The sequence below is a fragment of the Channa argus genome, chromosome 8 (genome assembly GCF_033026475.1).
Source record: "Channa argus isolate prfri chromosome 8, Channa argus male v1.0, whole genome shotgun sequence".
NCBI classification, from domain to species: Eukaryota; Metazoa; Chordata; class Actinopteri; order Anabantiformes; family Channidae; genus Channa; species Channa argus.
This window is the reverse complement of record NC_090204.1, coordinates 16,995,998-17,012,346: the sequence shown is the minus strand read 5'-3', so window position 1 is coordinate 17,012,346 and position 16,349 is coordinate 16,995,998. Positions and strand designations below refer to the sequence as shown.

General features: G+C 38.5%; 2 protein-coding genes across 3 annotated transcripts; one reads left to right on the top strand and one right to left on the bottom strand.

The window, feature by feature from the left end:
• Window positions 1-353: 353 nt before the first annotated feature.
• axdnd1 (axonemal dynein light chain domain containing 1) lies at window positions 354-11,897 on the top strand. 2 transcript variants are annotated; one of them, XM_067514304.1, is made up of 25 exons: window positions 354-575; window positions 1,299-1,456; window positions 1,541-1,644; window positions 1,783-1,870; window positions 2,234-2,319; window positions 2,419-2,475; window positions 2,661-2,769; window positions 3,232-3,353; window positions 3,455-3,595; window positions 3,779-3,883; window positions 4,266-4,386; window positions 4,898-4,999; window positions 5,150-5,313; window positions 5,551-5,620; window positions 6,122-6,356; window positions 6,638-6,851; window positions 7,328-7,421; window positions 7,542-7,732; window positions 7,978-8,068; window positions 9,063-9,185; window positions 9,951-10,034; window positions 10,221-10,322; window positions 10,404-10,495; window positions 10,761-10,897; window positions 10,992-11,897. In XM_067514304.1, exons 2-25 carry the CDS (start codon window positions 1,307-1,309, stop codon window positions 11,111-11,113), a joined length of 2,904 nt encoding a protein of 967 aa, XP_067370405.1. In that variant the 5' UTR covers window positions 354-575; window positions 1,299-1,306; the 3' UTR covers window positions 11,114-11,897. The 2 variants fall into 2 exon arrangements, with proteins under 2 accessions (XP_067370405.1, XP_067370406.1); XM_067514305.1 differs by lacking the exons at window positions 10,404-10,495; window positions 10,992-11,897.
• A 19-nt stretch (window positions 11,898-11,916) lies between these two features.
• nphs2 (NPHS2 stomatin family member, podocin) lies at window positions 11,917-15,278 on the bottom strand. The gene is made up of 7 exons (XM_067514306.1): window positions 14,704-15,278; window positions 14,230-14,333; window positions 13,498-13,570; window positions 13,096-13,178; window positions 12,725-12,984; window positions 12,442-12,520; window positions 11,917-12,290 (listed from the first exon to the last, which is right to left on the bottom strand). The coding sequence occupies exons 1-7, from the start codon at window positions 15,038-15,040 to the stop codon at window positions 12,081-12,083; spliced, it is 1,146 nt and encodes a 381-aa protein (XP_067370407.1). The 5' UTR covers window positions 15,041-15,278; the 3' UTR covers window positions 11,917-12,080.
• Window positions 15,279-16,349: the final 1,071 nt, after the last annotated feature.

Sequence of the window (16,349 nt, the reverse complement as noted above, 5' to 3'; positions counted from 1 at the left end):
TTATTAATATGGCCTGAGCAACAAGTTTCACACTCCTGGACTTATTGATTAGAATGATTCAAATAAAATAGTGTGTTAATGTCTAATGCTAAGCATTAAATTCAGTATGGAAAGATAAACAGTGCCCATACACTTACATACATAAGAGACAGAGGCTATAAAATAAGTCTCTTTACGTTTATGGATGTGGTAGGCTTTTAGATTTGCAAGTATGAAAAATTACTTTGGGCCTACTATTAAGTTAATATTTTACAATGATATTAAAATATTAAAATAATAAACAAAAAAAAAAGTGAGGTATCGACGAGGTAAAACTTCAGCGTTCACGGAACTGACCAAGCGTTTCCATGGCAACCCATGACCAGGAAGTTGGAGCTTTGAGGAAAGTGGCAAAGGCTGCTCTGTATTGGCAAATAAAACCATCTTCTGGCCCACGTAGGTTTGTCAGAGTTTTAGAATTGGATTTCCAAAAAATTAGTGTAACATCTTCGCTGGGAGTCCTGGACGTTTGGGTCCATGAGAGCCAGTTCAGCGCCAAGTCCATCGAGGCCGGACGACACCAGACGACACCAGAGGTTAGCATGACAGCTAGGCTAACACCTGGATAATAAACAAATACCTGCTCATGCTAGGAAAACATTAGCCACACTGCCACGGCCCCCAGGGCTTCATACACGAAGAGTTTAACTAAAGTTTAACAGGGATTCACTGTTTCATATTAGTGGTCGTAGAATAAAGTTAAACTTGTTCTTGATAAAGATCAATACAAATGACACTTTTCACTCTCTTCACAGACTTTAATAATGCAGTTGTACCACGTTTAACACAAAACAGATGGGAGTTACGACCCCCAGCAAATGAAAAAAGTAGAACTGTTGAAAATATATTTAGAAAAGTAAAAAGCTGTATGTCTCATTAAATATTAGCTGAAATGCTTTAAAAAGTGGTTAGGCTGATATCTATTTTTAAAAAAATATGTATTTATTTTAAGTAAAACTTAAAAAAGAACTGTAGCGTATTTGAAATACCCTAAGCATTGGGAAGTGTTTTTTTCAACTTGCCCTGAAATTCTTTCGATCTATCTTAAAGTCTAAACAAACCAATATGGGAAACCGAAGGTGTCCTATAGTCACATATGCATGAGAAATATGGGCCAATTATTTATTTAATAAATGTATTTATAAATATGTATTTTATCAAACTAGCAGACACATACCTCTAATGATTGTCAACCTGATTGTCAAAATCAGTTATTTATGTGCTGGTTTGTTTGAGTTTGATCTTTTGTTGTTCCTCAGTGGCTAAAATGAACTTTCAAGTCCCCAAGGAGACAAGTAAGACCGAGATTCCTTCTGTCAATGACCAGCTCATCCCAGAGGAACTGCTTGTCAGCCTGACCTCCACTGTCTGCAACAGGAACACAATGGGACACACTGCACACCATCGGTGCTGCAAGGTTCAAACCTCATTTATATCTTAGAGGGTTATGATTTGATTAAATTAGTCCACACCATTGTTAGTAAAATAATTTTGTATGCAGGGCTGTGGAATCAGACGGCCGGATGCAGTCTGGCATCACCCTCTCGGACGCAAGAAATACCAATACTTTCTGGAGCAGCCAACATCTCTAACTGGAGCTGGCAGGTCAGCACGATATGCACAAACAAACTGTAAACAACGTTGTTGCTAGTATGGCATTTCTTTAAACATTTAATTTGTATGCATTTATGTATCTTCACTGCATCTTCACTTTATCTTTCTGTTTGGATGGTCTCTATGCAGGGATATTTCATTCCTGTGTGATGCCATGGTAACCCAGAAGAAGACAGCACCCCTCCCGCCACTGACTGAAAGAAGTAGCAGCAGTGAGGTAAGCTGTTTCCACTAACCTCCTCTGGCTTTATGTTCTTTTTATGTCAAAATAGTTTGAGAGGTGCCCTTGCTTCTGTTTGCATTTTATGGGGACCTTGCTGTTTTTTTGTTCGTTAATATTTCATGTGAACCATAGAACTCAATCTCCTGAAAAGGTATAACATGCTCCTTTGAGCGACCCTATGAATGCTCACTGAATAAAAGTGTAACAGTAATTTTAAAGTTTGTTTGACAGTGACAAACGTGCATGTTTTAGCATGTTTCACATTTGCGATTTTGTGATTTAATGAGTTATAGTCATATTTATTGCCATATGTTTACAGCCATATGGGGTGAAAATTGTGGTAACTCTGTCTTTCAGGGCTTGAGTATCTCAGAAAATGTGATCACAGAAGAATATCAGATTGTGAAAAACAAAGGACTGCGTAGTCTTGAGTTCTATGAAGAGTGAGTCGCCTTCAATATGTTGATCCACGTTAATAACCGTGCACTCGTAAATCATTTTTCAAACTGCTATTTGTCGACTCTGATGTTGCTTCTCCTCAGTGCATTCACGGTACAGCTGCATGATGATGAACAGACGCTACGGGTATTTCCTTCACTGTGAGTTCAAAACCAATTAAATCTAATTTTCAAATAAGTCTTTGTTATTGTAAGAAGTAATAGAACCTACAGAGCCCTTATGTAGGCCAAGTGTTGCTAAAATAAGCATTGAATGTCATCAAGGGAAGCTTTTAAGTTTCTAGTGATACAATTTTGCATGTACTGTATGTTGTGTGAGTGTCCAGGAGGCCCAGTGGCAGATTAGAAGTGGTCCAGCTAATGAGGATGATGGACGACATGCTAGAGAAAGCTGGAGTAGATCAGCAGAGTGAAGAGCTGACTGAGCTCTCACAGGTACGCAAACAGACAAGCAAACAGTGAAAGGACTGCTCTGTTTCTCTGTTGCTGACAGATGGGCTGTGCTGTCTTCATGTACAGAGAATAACACAGGGATAAAGTTAGCAAAACACCATGTTCTGAGCCTTATTTAAAAAAGACGTTTTGGACATTTTTGTCCAACCCAGACATGTTTAGGTATCACGGCTGAGGACAAGAAAAAGCAGCTAATATTCACATTACAGAACATTGCCAATGAAAATGTTTGACCTTTATTTATGAAAATGTTTGACTATTATTTATAGTCAGTATTGTTTCAAATGAATTTCTAAATGATTGACTAATTCCATTTCATTTCAGCTGTAGTGCCTTTTTATATAACTGTAGTGCCATTTATATAATTGTTCAGCTATGCAAAACATCGATTGTCATAGTACAGCCACCAGTATGATAGAAACAGTGAAATGAAATGTCTGACAGATGGAGGGCCTGCTGGAGCTGGTGCAGGTGGAGCAGAACATCTACAACATTGTTTTCCACGAATTGATCAGGCAGGTCAGCGTGGGCTGTGCTGAGAGAGGACAGCTGCTTGCCAAGCTCAGGTAAACACTCACCACATTAAGGTAGTAATTAAATTGTAGTCTTTTCCAGTTATGACCCCAAAAAGTACTTTTACAAATAACATTCGTGTTTATGTATTCAGACAGCGCTACCAGTCACTGCTGGAGCGAATTCCACGTCGGCTGAAGACTCTACATACTGAAGCAGTGGCGCAGCGGGCTCTGGATCGCCGGCTAATCGAGGAAATCCATCACATTAAGACATCCATCCAGCAGCTCAGTGTGTACGTAGATCAGGCTGAGTCATGATGAATGAAATTAATGTTCTGATCAGCGCTGTGAATTGTTGATAAATTTATTCTTTTGTAAAGAAAAATCATGAATCCAAGACATGTGTGAATACGTGCATGCTAATTTCTGAGTTACCTCAAGTGCTTGTGTGTTTATGGATATGCGTCTCTTTACAGGGAGCTGTCCAAGATCAGAGACCATGATACATTTGTTTCCCAGCAGGCGGAACATGCCCATCGACAGCTGGCTGAGGCACTTAATCAGACTCTCACCAACGCAGAGTCAGTCTCTCATATTAGTGAACTGAACCACAGCTCATTCTGTCCGAACCACATCATCCTATTGATACGTTAGAAAAATTAACCTGTCTGAAAATCATGAGCATTATTCATCAGGTTGCAATGATTAGTTTATTATAAGCTATGTTTATCTGAGATTTCTTACAGTTGCACTACCTGCTTTATGCTCTTATCAGCATGTCCCTCTTGTAGTGTACACACGAGAGGTTTCTCCAGTATTCCTTACTTCTTAAATTGAATCAAATAAGTGTTATGATGGCCCTTTGTGAATATCGCAGAGAGGACCAGATTTTTATTAGGCATGTAGTGGAAAAGAACAAACTGCAAAGTGTTTTTTCTCAAATGGTCCATGTGCACTTCTCAGTGTGCTTCAGGGTTACCATGAGCTGTATGAGTTGCAGAGGAATCGCCTTGAGGCTCAGCTGCTTCAGATGATTGAGGAGAGAGACTACTGGAGCCAGCACACCCTCTGCCTCGCTCTTAAGGTGTGTGAGCCATGAGGTAGCCTTCTTTAAGTTCTTCAACTTAGGACAGTCTTATCTGCTCAGCGGGTAGAGAGTGTGTCCAGATTCCAGAGTCGAGACACGACACTAAACCTCGAGTTAGGCCAGAGTACCATCTTGCGTGGCATCTCTGTGTTTGAGAATGGGTGAATGAAAAGCAAATGAGCACCTAAGGTACTGATAAGCTAAAAGAAAAAAGCTTATTATTGCAGACCATTTAACTGGGCCTCGCTGTGTGTATCATGTGATGGTTGTGTGTTGTGCTGAGCACATATGAGAAAATGTTATTTATGTGGATTGCATATTCCCCCTTGTTTTTATAAGTTTTGAAGCTGATAGGATATGATTTTACTGTTTCCACCACACGGTGTAACATTTCAAAACATGCTTTTTGTCGTTATCATTTTTTGGTTGTAAGGATCGAACTTCTCCTGCCAGATGCTCTGTTAAAATATTAGTCGAATTTGTTATTCTGTTTTTCTGTGATCTTCAGGTTATCCGTGTAAAGAAACTCAAGATGGTCAGTCAGCTGCATGTGTGCGAGCAGAACTGGTTCAAGACTGCAGAGCACTGCATTCTTTTCCTCACATCAAAGGTAACAATGAAGCGCCACGTTCTTAACTTGTTCCCGCTTTGCTCATTGCAGAAAGATTGAATGCCACAAATGTCTGTGGATAAGTATTCCTGATTGTTCCGTTAGACTCTGATCGTCACATTGTGGGTTCATTTTGTCATCCTGCTTTAGGACACAGAGGACCTGAATATAATCATGGAGCTTTATGACCACTGGAAAGAGCAGCTGACTGCGTTTATGTTCCATCTGCAGAATACTGAACATGCTCAGTGTGAACAAATTAGTGCCATCAAGCACGGAATCTCCAAGTGGCTCACTTTCTGCATCACACAGAAGTAAGAAACGTTGAGATACCAAAGAAGATAATGAAATCTTTCTTTATGTATTATTATAAAACACCATCAACTCAGGATAATTATTGTCTTTTTTTAAGAAACTGTAAGAGCCTAATATTACACTTCTATACGATTAACAAAGTCACTGAGAGACATTTATTTCCAAAAATAGGTCTCTTTTACAGGATAGATTAAAGTATGTGTTTTGAAAGTGGTGGTTTTTTTCTCAATTGCCAGGTGTCCCGATCCAAAGTTTGAGAAATCTTCATTAGAAACGCTGCACGTTGATTTGAAGCAGTGGTCAAATGTAAGACAGTATTTTAAGTTTGTTTGGGTGCTTGAGTCTTTTTTTGCTATGTAATGTAATGTATGCCACCTTCATCGTCTTTCTCACATCTCTGATTACTGGCAATAATCTTATTGTTATCATGCATGTGATCTACTGTACATCCACTCATGTTTTTCTGTGTCCTAGCTCTCCTCTATCTCATCAGTCTCCTCTAACCGTATTAATCATTAACACATATCTGTGTTACAAGTGTCATCTGTCTATTTTATCTCATATTGTACCATTGAATACTCTTTACTCTTCTGTGTCATCACTTTGCACCTAAAATCGCTAATTCGAAATCAGCGTTAGCATGAGAAGATATCTTTATACTGTAGCGATACTTAGCTTGATGTTCAAACATCATTATCCTGTTTTTATATTTTTCTGTAAACATTTAGTGGATATTGTTGAAACTTGGGTCAAACAGCAGCAACACTGTTGTCCTACAGTCTTCCACCATGTTCTGTTTCACCGTAGATGTTGGCCCTCATATGTGAGCGCTACCAAGGTGAGGAGCTGCTTAACTGCCAGCAAACACTGGGGGAGCTTGGTAGTTTTCAGGATAAGTGGCAGAATATGAGCCTTGAGGTGTTAGGAAGACACTGTTCTCCTGATGGAGAACCACCTGCAAGCCAGCGGGACCTGATAGACCTGAACACTGTCCTGTCTGAGCTCTTCAAAAAGCTGGATACACAAGTCAGTGGAGAGAGTGGTGAGGGCCATAGAGGCACATACTTCTAACTACTTTCGATCAAACTTAAAGGAGTTTTAAACATTTTGTGACACACAGACAGGACAGCAAAGTATAAAAGTTCACTTGATACTGCTTTATTTTTTGGTTGAATTTAGTCCAAATGAAGATCTGTGTGGGTTTGTGCTCCTGACACACGCACACAGTCTTTAAACACAGACTAGTGGTTCAATCTTATCTTATCTTGGGGGTTTATCCATAATTTTAGCACTGAAGTGTTAATTTTTGCTCTGTTTTTTCAGGGATCCACACATGGATCATGTCACTGCATGGGCTTATGGAGTCCTGGGTAACCAAACTTGATGCCATGATTACTTGTCCAGACAATATGTCAATGCCCGATTTGTTGAATTTGGAGAAGGCACTGCAAAATTGGCTGAGTTTGGCTGAAGATGCTCTCAACATTTCCAGAACCCAGACAGAGAACGAAAAGGACAAAAGCAAGCCAGACATTTAGTGCGTTTTCCTTCAGCAGAATTATTAGTTATTCAAAATTATGTGTGGGATCATGAATTCCAATTTATATATGAAGCTAGCTTGAATAGAACAAAAGACTTAATAAATTCAGATACTTCATAGATTTTCATTTTGTAGAATTTTGTGAATAACTCTTATGAAGAGAAAGTCAACATAGTAAAAAAAATTTTTATTTGTGAAAATCTAGCTGATATTTTTACATCTTGCCTTTACAATCTAATGGTATGGCAGTAGCTTGTATTAACTTTTTTTTTAACCTTATTCTAAACAACAGTGGCAATGTAATGGAGAAAGGTTATGTTTAAAAAAACCTTTACAGAAGTATAAATAGTTTTTATTATTAAAAGGCTCCATGCTTTTATAAACATGTTATATGTGGTGTTGAAATTGAAATATCCCCTGTATTTACTTGTGATTGGTCAAAAATCCTTAGTTGTGTTTGTTTGTTTAAACAGTAAAGAGACAAAGAGCTTATTAGACAAAGTACAGGAGTTCATAACCAACCTGTCCGAATTCACTGATGGTGAGAACCAGACACTCAGTGAGGAGGTGAGTACCAACCAGGTTTAACTGAGATTTTCTTATCATTTATCGTTTTCTTTGCCTTACACTAATTACTGACATCTTGTATGAAATAAGGTGCTGTCTTGAATTTTCCACTCATACCAGGTCAGTTCTCTTCACATGGCTCAGACCAGCTGGATGTTGGATCTGTTGATTTTCATGGTACCTGACAATAGTGAGGACCAGAACCAAGAACAGGAACAATACTGCATTACAGATATCTCGCTACAGACACTGGAGGAAGATGCCAGGATACTGGCTGAGAAACTGGACTATTTTTCCAAGCACATTATCAGGTAGTTGTCACACACAAATTTATATAAATACAAACTAAATACAAAACAGTAAAAATACAAACAGTTGGTGAACAGAAAAAATACTGAATTGAAATGAAATGATGCCACAGAATGCACAAGGACATTTCTGTGAAATTGAAATCAACTTTTACACAATATGTTTTACCGGAGGACGATGAGCAATTGATATTTAAAATAATAAACTTATCATAAAATAAACTCATCAAGATTTTTTTTTACTCTAGTCATTACGAGTTCATTCTGGGGGAGCAGACTTTGCAGAGCCTGAGTCAAACTGATGCTGAAAACGAGATGACTGAGTACCATAAATTGCAGGTGAAAAATGCCAGGCCTGTATGCTTTACATGTCACATCAAAGCATCAAAGCAGAAAGTATTTTACAACCCCAATTCATAAAAAAAAAGGACGATGTGTAAAACATAAATTAAAAGAGAATGCAATGATTTGCAAATCTCATCAACCCATATCTTTTTCACAATAGAACATAAACAAGACATCAGATGTTGACAGACATTTTACCATTTTATGGAAAATATTAGCTCATTTTAAATTTGATGGCAGCAGGGACAAGAAAAGGCTGGAAAAGCGATTATTTATAATAATCCACAAATTTAAGTTAAAGCTGTATCATGTAAAGAAGAAGCCAGATATGAACACGATCCAGAAAGGCCGCCGTGTTCTCTGGGCGAAAGGTCATTCAAAATGATCTGAGGCAAAATGCAAACCTGTTCTATGGTCAGATGAATCAAAACTTTTTGGAAACCATGGACTCTGTGTCCTTTGGACTAAAGGAGAGAGTCCATCCGGCTTGTTATCAGCGGGCAGTTCAAAATCCTGCCTCTCTGATGGTACTGCTGACACATCTGCAAAGGCAACATCAATGTTAAAAAATACAGATAGGTTTTAGAGCAACATATGCTGCTCTCCTCACTTCCCACATGTTGTTAAAAGAAGAGGGGATTCCACACAATGGTCGCCATCGCCCCGTTCCAACTTTTTTGAGATGTGTTGCTGCTATCAAATTTAAAATTGGCTAATATTTTTCATGAAATGATAAAATGTCTCCGTTTTAACATCTGATATGTTGTTTATGTTCTGTTGTGTATAAAATATGGGTTGATAAGATCTGAAAATGATTGCATTCTGTTTTTATTTAGGTTTTACACATCTCCCCAACTTTTTTGAATTGGGTTATAGTTATGTGTGCATAAATACAACATTTTGCCAGATGGAGCAATAATCAACTACAACAGCTTGAGGGAAAACTAATACATGTAGTTTTTGTGCATGCTTTGAATTGTGATTTCAGACTGAGTGCACTGACTGGGTGGAGACCTGTAAAATCCTGCTCTCAGATGCGAAAAGTGGTCCTGTTGGTCCTGCTACCAGGAGTGATGTCCCGCTAACTCCAGCAGACAGCATGGACACTCTGGTAAAAATTCATTTAGGATAAAGCCCACAATGTTCTGTTGAAATTGGAACTGTAAATCACATTTGAAGATTAGCATTGCTCATTTTAATTTAAAAGTTTATTGTGGAACTACTCTCGACTTAATGTGAAAACCTTGTGTCACATAACTTACAATGAAAGTTATAGTGAAATAGAACCGACATTAGAAGAGGGGCATTACCATTGATAAAGTGTCAGATTTTACTGTAATCGTGTAATCATCTATCTAAGGCTACTCTTCAGTTACAAAATTTAATTCTGATGCCTTAACACAAAATGTGCCAAGAAAAAACAACAAGGGGAACAGAAGAAATTATTGGAACTAGTTAACAGTTCTGTTTATGAAGCCTACAAATAAAACATCAAAACAACAACCTCCAGCTCCAGTGTACAGGAAAGGACACCATGAAGGAAGCCACTGCTGCTGCCACCTCAGCCCAGTAGAAATGCTCTGGAATGACCCCGAAAGCCAGTCCCTAAAAAACCTGTGGTGAATCTGGGGTGTTCAAAATTTTGCAGATTGTGTTATTGCCTAAAACACATTCCATTTAATTGTACTTGTGACCTACATAAAGATCAGAACATTTTCTATGAGTAACTAATGCAGAAAACGGGTAATCCCTAATTATGCTATTTCTCGTTTTGGAAATTACTAGAGAATGTGAAGAAAGAAGGTGAAGCAACAGACAATTTAGTTTCATCAGTATAAGTCTGTGTGTGTGTGTGTGTGTGTGTGTGTGTTTACAGGTAAACAAAGATTTATCTGCAGAACTTACAACAGACAGTGAAGCCAAAACAGTGAAATGTGAAATTGAAGGAGAAAAGACAGAGGTGAGTCACAGTAAAAACTAAGATGTACAAGTAAAAAGTTTGTAGAGATTTGTACAAACAAAATGTATATTTCTCTGCATTTTATCAATTGTTTCTTCAAATCAGGATGTTTTTGAACTTTTTTTAGGATGACATTTGTGTTGACTTGAACTTACTGGTATAAAAAATGTTGCCATTGTCCTGCAGGTGGAGCAAGCGACTCGTGAGGAAGCGGTAATGAAGCTGATCGGCTATGACGGAAACATTACACAAAGAATTCTGGGGGACAGCAGTGTCCGCCTTAGTGGGGTTAGACTATTAAATCACACTTCATTGTCCTGCTTTTCTTTCTGTGTGTGTCTGTCCTGACCATGTGTATGTGTTTATCAGACTGACCAGCTGGTTGTGTCTCCAGCAACACATGAAGCTCTGAAAGCTTTTAGTGATCTGACCACAGTAGGAGTACTGCAGCAGGAACTGCAGTAAGTTTCTTACTGTAGTGTGGAACAGTTGTACACAACTCTAACATTGCTGTCGTACTACGTGTATTTCACTTCAGCTAGTAGTGTGAAATTTGTATTGTTTTCTTATGTTTCTGTTTTCATCTCTGCTGCTAAACGTGATTTGCTGTTGGGTTCAGTAACCATTATCCATCACGTAAATAGGTTTGTTGATCACCTGCAGACCAGTTGACTTGTGGATTTGCAAAAGACATGGAGGTTGAATACATTTTTATGTTTTTGTTAGTGATGCGGAGCTGCGGGTTCAGAGTGCTGAGCACCGAGCCCTGAAAGCTGAGGAAGACCTGCAGGCAGCATTGGAAAAGATTCAGGATCTTGAGAGACAACTGCAGGGTCGACCCAGTCTGGAACCCAGCAGTGAAGGTACTAACAACTAACTGTATTTTACTTGAGGGGATGAGAGAGTAAGACACTAAAGTGTAGAGTTAGTACATTTCTTTCTCTGTTTGTGTTGCAGAGACAAGGAAAACACCACCACCTTCTTTACCACTAGTGAAAACTGCACAACCAGCTCCTCCAAAGAAAACATTACCTGAAACCAAACCAAAAAGCAACATTAAAAGGACTAAGAAGCACTGATTATCTTGTTGAAAGAGGGTCATGTTTAGGACTTTTTCGATGAAAGTTGAATAACCTGCTTTGAAATCCATCCATCCATTATCTTTATTCACGTGTTTTGGGGGTGTAAACCCTGGACAGGTCACCAGTCTACCTTAAGGCCAACACAGAGAGACATGTTGCCCAGAAGGACTGCGAACACTATTATCAGTCGATATATTATTTTTAAGTTTTTAAAATAATTAGGGAGAGAAAATAAAAAGTCATTATCCATTGCTGCCATCACCGTTTTGAATATTTATCCTTAATCTCTTCCAAAGTTGTATGGAAATACCACTTAATCATCATCTATGTTATGTTGCTGTGACTTTAACCTCATTTTTGTCGACTTTATGTAAACCACTTAAATCTAAAAAAAAAAACCTTTCTGCTCTTTCTCGCACTTGCATCTTGTGAACTGTGAACACTTTTCTGATAGGACTTTGCTTTGATGTTTTCTGCTTGCCTTGTAACCTTTCTTGTAAGTCACTTTGGATAAAAGCGTCTGCTAATTGACTAAATGTAAATGTAATGTAAATGTAAAAGTAAATTAGTTTTTGTGCCCAAATATTAGTACATCTCAAGAAACTTTTCTGAACTGAGTTGGAAAAATTTTATTGTATTTTACGTTAGACTCATCATTTAAATGATAAGATTATTTATGTGACTTATCACAGAAAATTTAACAAACTTGTTTTTGTGTCTATTTCATGGAAACATTTAATTAAGACCCCTGTTTACAGTCAGTAGAGACTACAACTCGTTCTCACATAATGAAACTCGCTGAAATTCATTGAGCTGGCTAGAAGGAAGTTGTAATAAAACTTGCTTGAATAAATGAGGCTTAAGATGTTTGGTCTTTTATATTTGGAGAAAATCATCTGAAAATTTTTCATTTTGTTTAGGAATAAGTAAAAAATATTTTTAAAACATTTCTGTTAACATTTGGTTACATCATAGGTGAGTCTGTCTCTGGCTCTTCATCTGTCACCCCCCCATCTCTTTCCATTGGAGGAGGAGAAGGTGGTGGTAGAGATGATTGGTCAGAGGTCAGGCTGAGCATTTCTGGTGAAAATGGAAGAACCAGAGCAGGATGGAGGTGACGGAAGGAGGCTCTGATGCCCTCCCAGGCATGTCTTTCCCCTTCTGCTGCTTTTATCTAAAAAAGAAAACAACTGCTGTCTGAAGTATTTACTTCATAAAACTACAGAGAATGTAGAAGTTACTTCACTGGAAGTGGTAAACTTCAGCTGGCAAAGAAGCCGTCGAATAAAAACACTATTATAAAAAGCTGCGAAACATTTACTTACTTTGGCCTGCTGTTTTCTCTTGATTTCAGCCTCAGCAGCCAGATTCTGCTCTAACTCCACTGGAAAACTGAGCTCATCTCTGACAAAAAAAAGTACATAAATGAATCAAACACATGCACTTTGGGGTATCTCAGCTTTGTTGTAATGAAATGTTTCTATAAGAAATGGATGTAGCTGGGAACGGCTAACAAATTAAAAGTGACTTAAAACACTTGATGACAAAAAAATGAATGAATAAATAAAACAAAGAATATCTGTAGTTGACTTTTGGTTTCATTCTTACATGTCTGCTCTCTCCACCCGGATGCCCCAGTGGCAAGCAACAGAGTCAACAGCTGCTTGTATCTGCTGACCAATCCTCCTCCTGTGCAGCAGGATGTGACTGAATGTGTGTTGGGCGAGAACATCTCTGACTGCTGCTTGGACCACAGTCTGCAACACTGTGGTCAGACTGGACAGCGCTGAACTGCACAATGCCACGTTCTCTATCTGATAATAACACACTGCACTGAGCTCTGGCCTCACTAAGTCCTTAGTCACCACCTGTGTTCACACATGTAAGATATTAAAATACGTTTTATACTGCAATTTCATTATCACAAATAGAAAACTTTCAAATTCAGATCTATGTCTAATTTGTTTATTGTTCTATACCGTGTGAGGAGGAACCTTCAGCATTTGTAGCCGGATATCTACTTTGTGACACACATCAAGGAGTGGGAGGTAGAACAGGAGGCCTGGACAGCGGAGAGGGATATGAGACGCCACCCTGGTCAACTTTCATTCTGGAATATTTGCTCTTAAGTGACCCACAAGTCCTGGTCTGCTTCCTGCTGATTTCTAGTAATCATTGTGATCTTGGAACTGAATTCTAATGCAAACTACTAAACGTGTATGAGTGTTTAGATTTTTATGATTTCATTTCATAAAACATTGTACTTACCAGTCAGATCAGGCAAATTATTAATTCATTTAGTTTGAATAGAACTTTGAAACACTGATATTTGTGCGGGATTTTATATGATTCTGGAGACAATGACAGAAGTCTGTGCCAACCTGGTCCTCTGGGTCGTCCACGTAATAGGTGACCCATTCTGAAGATCACTGCTCTCTCATGCTCCCTCACAATCTGTCAACCGAAATGACAATGTCAGTCAAATAGTCCAACCCCAGTGATGATGCATTGTCCTACTGGCATCCAACACAAACAGACAAGCTCTGATACCTTTGTGCAAAAAGATACAGTTTTCTTATGGTGGCAGTGTACACATTGGTTTTATATAGTTATAGCTATGAGGGGAAAATACTCCAAAGTACTCAATTTTCATGCCAAACATTGAAATTCCTCCAAATACTTCATTTGAATGTAGTTCACAGATTCAAAGGATAGCCTTAAATATTAGTTCTGGGTGTTACTCATAGTTCTTCTCCTCTTTTAGTTTAATTTGAACTACTTTATTGATTGCCATGTGGAAATTGAGGAAACACAGATCAAGAAATGGCTTCCATTTCAGGTGCTGGGGCAACTTACGGTTCAGTGTCTTTCCAGAAGAACATTTCAACATGTGAGTGGGAGGAGTGGGATTAGTGGAGGGCCCACTTGATCTCCTGAACCAAAGGTTTTTTGATCAGGCAAGATCTGAATTCAGATAAACATAAACCTACCCCATCCCTTGACAATCACTCTCTGATATTTAAAAATTGCATTTGTTACTATATTTCTGTGTGTAGCAGATTATTGTAGAGTGTGTGGTTTGAGTTTGGTGTGTGGTGTACTGTAGTTCATACTTTGACACAGAACCAGATGGAGAGAGGGAGGAAAAGGAGAACCAGAGCCAAGATGAACACCATAAGCAGCCACTCAAATACTCCCAGGTTCCTGTGCTTCAAACCTGCATAAATCCATTTAGTTTAAAAAAAAAATAAAAATACATATACTTAATCGAATTATGACAAATGATGGAACAATTGCTTTTTCCTAAGATTACCCAAAAGTGTTTTAAGTTCTGATTTTTGTTTTCACAATCCAACAAAATGCTGTGAAGAAATTGTAAAAGTGGATTTACTTGTATTATGACTCACATATAATTTACATTATTGTCCACAATTCATTTTTCAGAAAGGTTGCTTCAAGAAACTGAAAATGAAGAACCTTTTTTCTTCATCTTGAACAATAGATGGGAGAAACGCGGTACCTATAACAGGCATAAAACCAATGTAAAACGTTCGCCACTGCTTTTCAACAGGCTTTGACTCACTCACCATCTTCCTGCTCTGCTGCTTCCAGGTTGTCCTCCTTGACCATGTCATCTCTCACTCTGTCTATGTCCACCACAGTCGTTTTCAACTTCACTTCTGTCTCCTGATGTGACTTCACCTCATTTGTCTCTGGCTTGTACTTCTGTGGCCTCTCCTTCCTCCCCAATGATGCCTCGGGTAGCTGGCCTGCCTTGGATACCTTTTGCCGGCGACTTTTGGAAGGCACCGTGGGTTCCCTCTCCTTCTCTTTCCTTGGTGTCTTTCTGGGTCTTGGCAGATGACTGGGATGAACATTCGAGGACTTTTCCATACTTGGTGGAGGCTCTGCAGCAAGGATCATAGGGTCGGTGGTTGCTGGAATGCTTCTGTGTGACGAGATAATACACGGTTTTCTTTTTGAGAAGAAGCAGAGAGAGAGGAGAAATGTTAACTTTTACCACTGCAAGTTGCTTCCTCTGGTTGTGTCTAGAGTGAGCTGTGGTAATGAGGTGGTAATGCATGCTTGGTAAATCGGGCTGACCGTTTGAGTGGGAGTACAGTGGGAGTGTCACTTGCAAGCTTCCGTCTTGCTTTTTCAAATAATTTCAAGTTAGTGAACTTTTGTGAGCATTGTATTTAATAATAATCGCCCTCAGATTCAGACACACCTTTTGAGAGATTAACTAGAAACATCCAGGCCTTGCTGAATGGGTTTTTTAAGCAATAGCCTAATCTGTTTCAATTCCTCTTTAGCATAAAATAATAAGTTATTCTTATATTTTTGGTACAAAAGTCTAGAACCTACAAAATGTATGTACATCCTTTAAAACATTAACAAAATGTGTATTTAAGCCTTTATACCTTGAAATTAGTTGGGTTTCTCCCCTGGTAAAACAAGTTGCATGATGATAATTAAGAGTTTACAGTAGGGACCAAAAAAACAAAACAAAAAAAACAAATAGTGGAACTCGGGGAGTCACTGTGTCTCTACAATTGGAATGTGCAGACTCGGGCCTTCCTTTTCTAAACAGCTGATTTAGTTTTTTTCAGGTTTAAACAGGACACACCGCACACAGCCCTCCCTAACACTATCTTAATTAAACTGAAAATTAAGCTTGTGGCTCCCATGTTTTTCTGTTAGTGAGGTTCTTTGTCTAATTGTGTGCAAAACCAAGTCCAGATTTCTGGGGGTCATAGGTCAATATAACAGTGGATGGGTGGATTACTGAATGTGCCTAATGGACACAGGCCCCGGGACCCATGAGCCAGAACCCCTGATGCTACTGTTCGTAATTCTTGTTTGAAAGAGCCTAGTTAAAACAACACAAAATGACTGCAAAGACATGCACAACAACCACAAAAGGATGCAAAATGACTCAAACATGATAAACCACTTGACACCATCCAAAAGTGCTGCAAATAACCAAAAACTCACACATAACATCTACATAAAGAACAAAAAGATGCAAAACTTTAAAAATAATGCTTCCAAACACCAAATTACCAAAAAACAAACAAAATATCATAATAACTTTAACCAAAAGACAACAAATTACCATGAACACATATCAAATGACCTAAAACAACCACAACAGACACAAAACTTTCTTCATAATCAATTGGAGAAAAATCCAAAGTATTGTAAGTATTGAGTATTGAATAGTATCTCA

Bases quoted from the DNA above. Each gene is read 5' to 3' on its own strand.
- axdnd1 (XM_067514304.1), top strand. From the start codon at position 1,307: ATGAACTTTCAAGTCCCCAAGGAGACAAGTAAGACCGAGATTCCTTCT. The intron at 6,357-6,637 runs GTGAGGGCCATA...CTGTTTTTTCAG, and splicing joins ACAAGTCAGTGGAGAGAGTG to GGATCCACACATGGATCATG. The intron at 7,422-7,541 runs GTGAGTACCAAC...CACTCATACCAG, and splicing joins ACCAGACACTCAGTGAGGAG to GTCAGTTCTCTTCACATGGC.
- nphs2 (XM_067514306.1), bottom strand. From the start codon at position 15,040: ATGATCCTTGCTGCAGAGCCTCCACCAAGTATGGAAAAGTCCTCGAAT. The intron at 13,179-13,497 runs GTTGGCACAGAC...TCCGCTGTCCAG, and splicing joins TGGACGACCCAGAGGACCAG to GCCTCCTGTTCTACCTCCCA. The intron at 12,521-12,724 runs GTAAGAATGAAA...TTTTTTTGTCAG, and splicing joins CGGGTGGAGAGAGCAGACAT to AGATGAGCTCAGTTTTCCAG.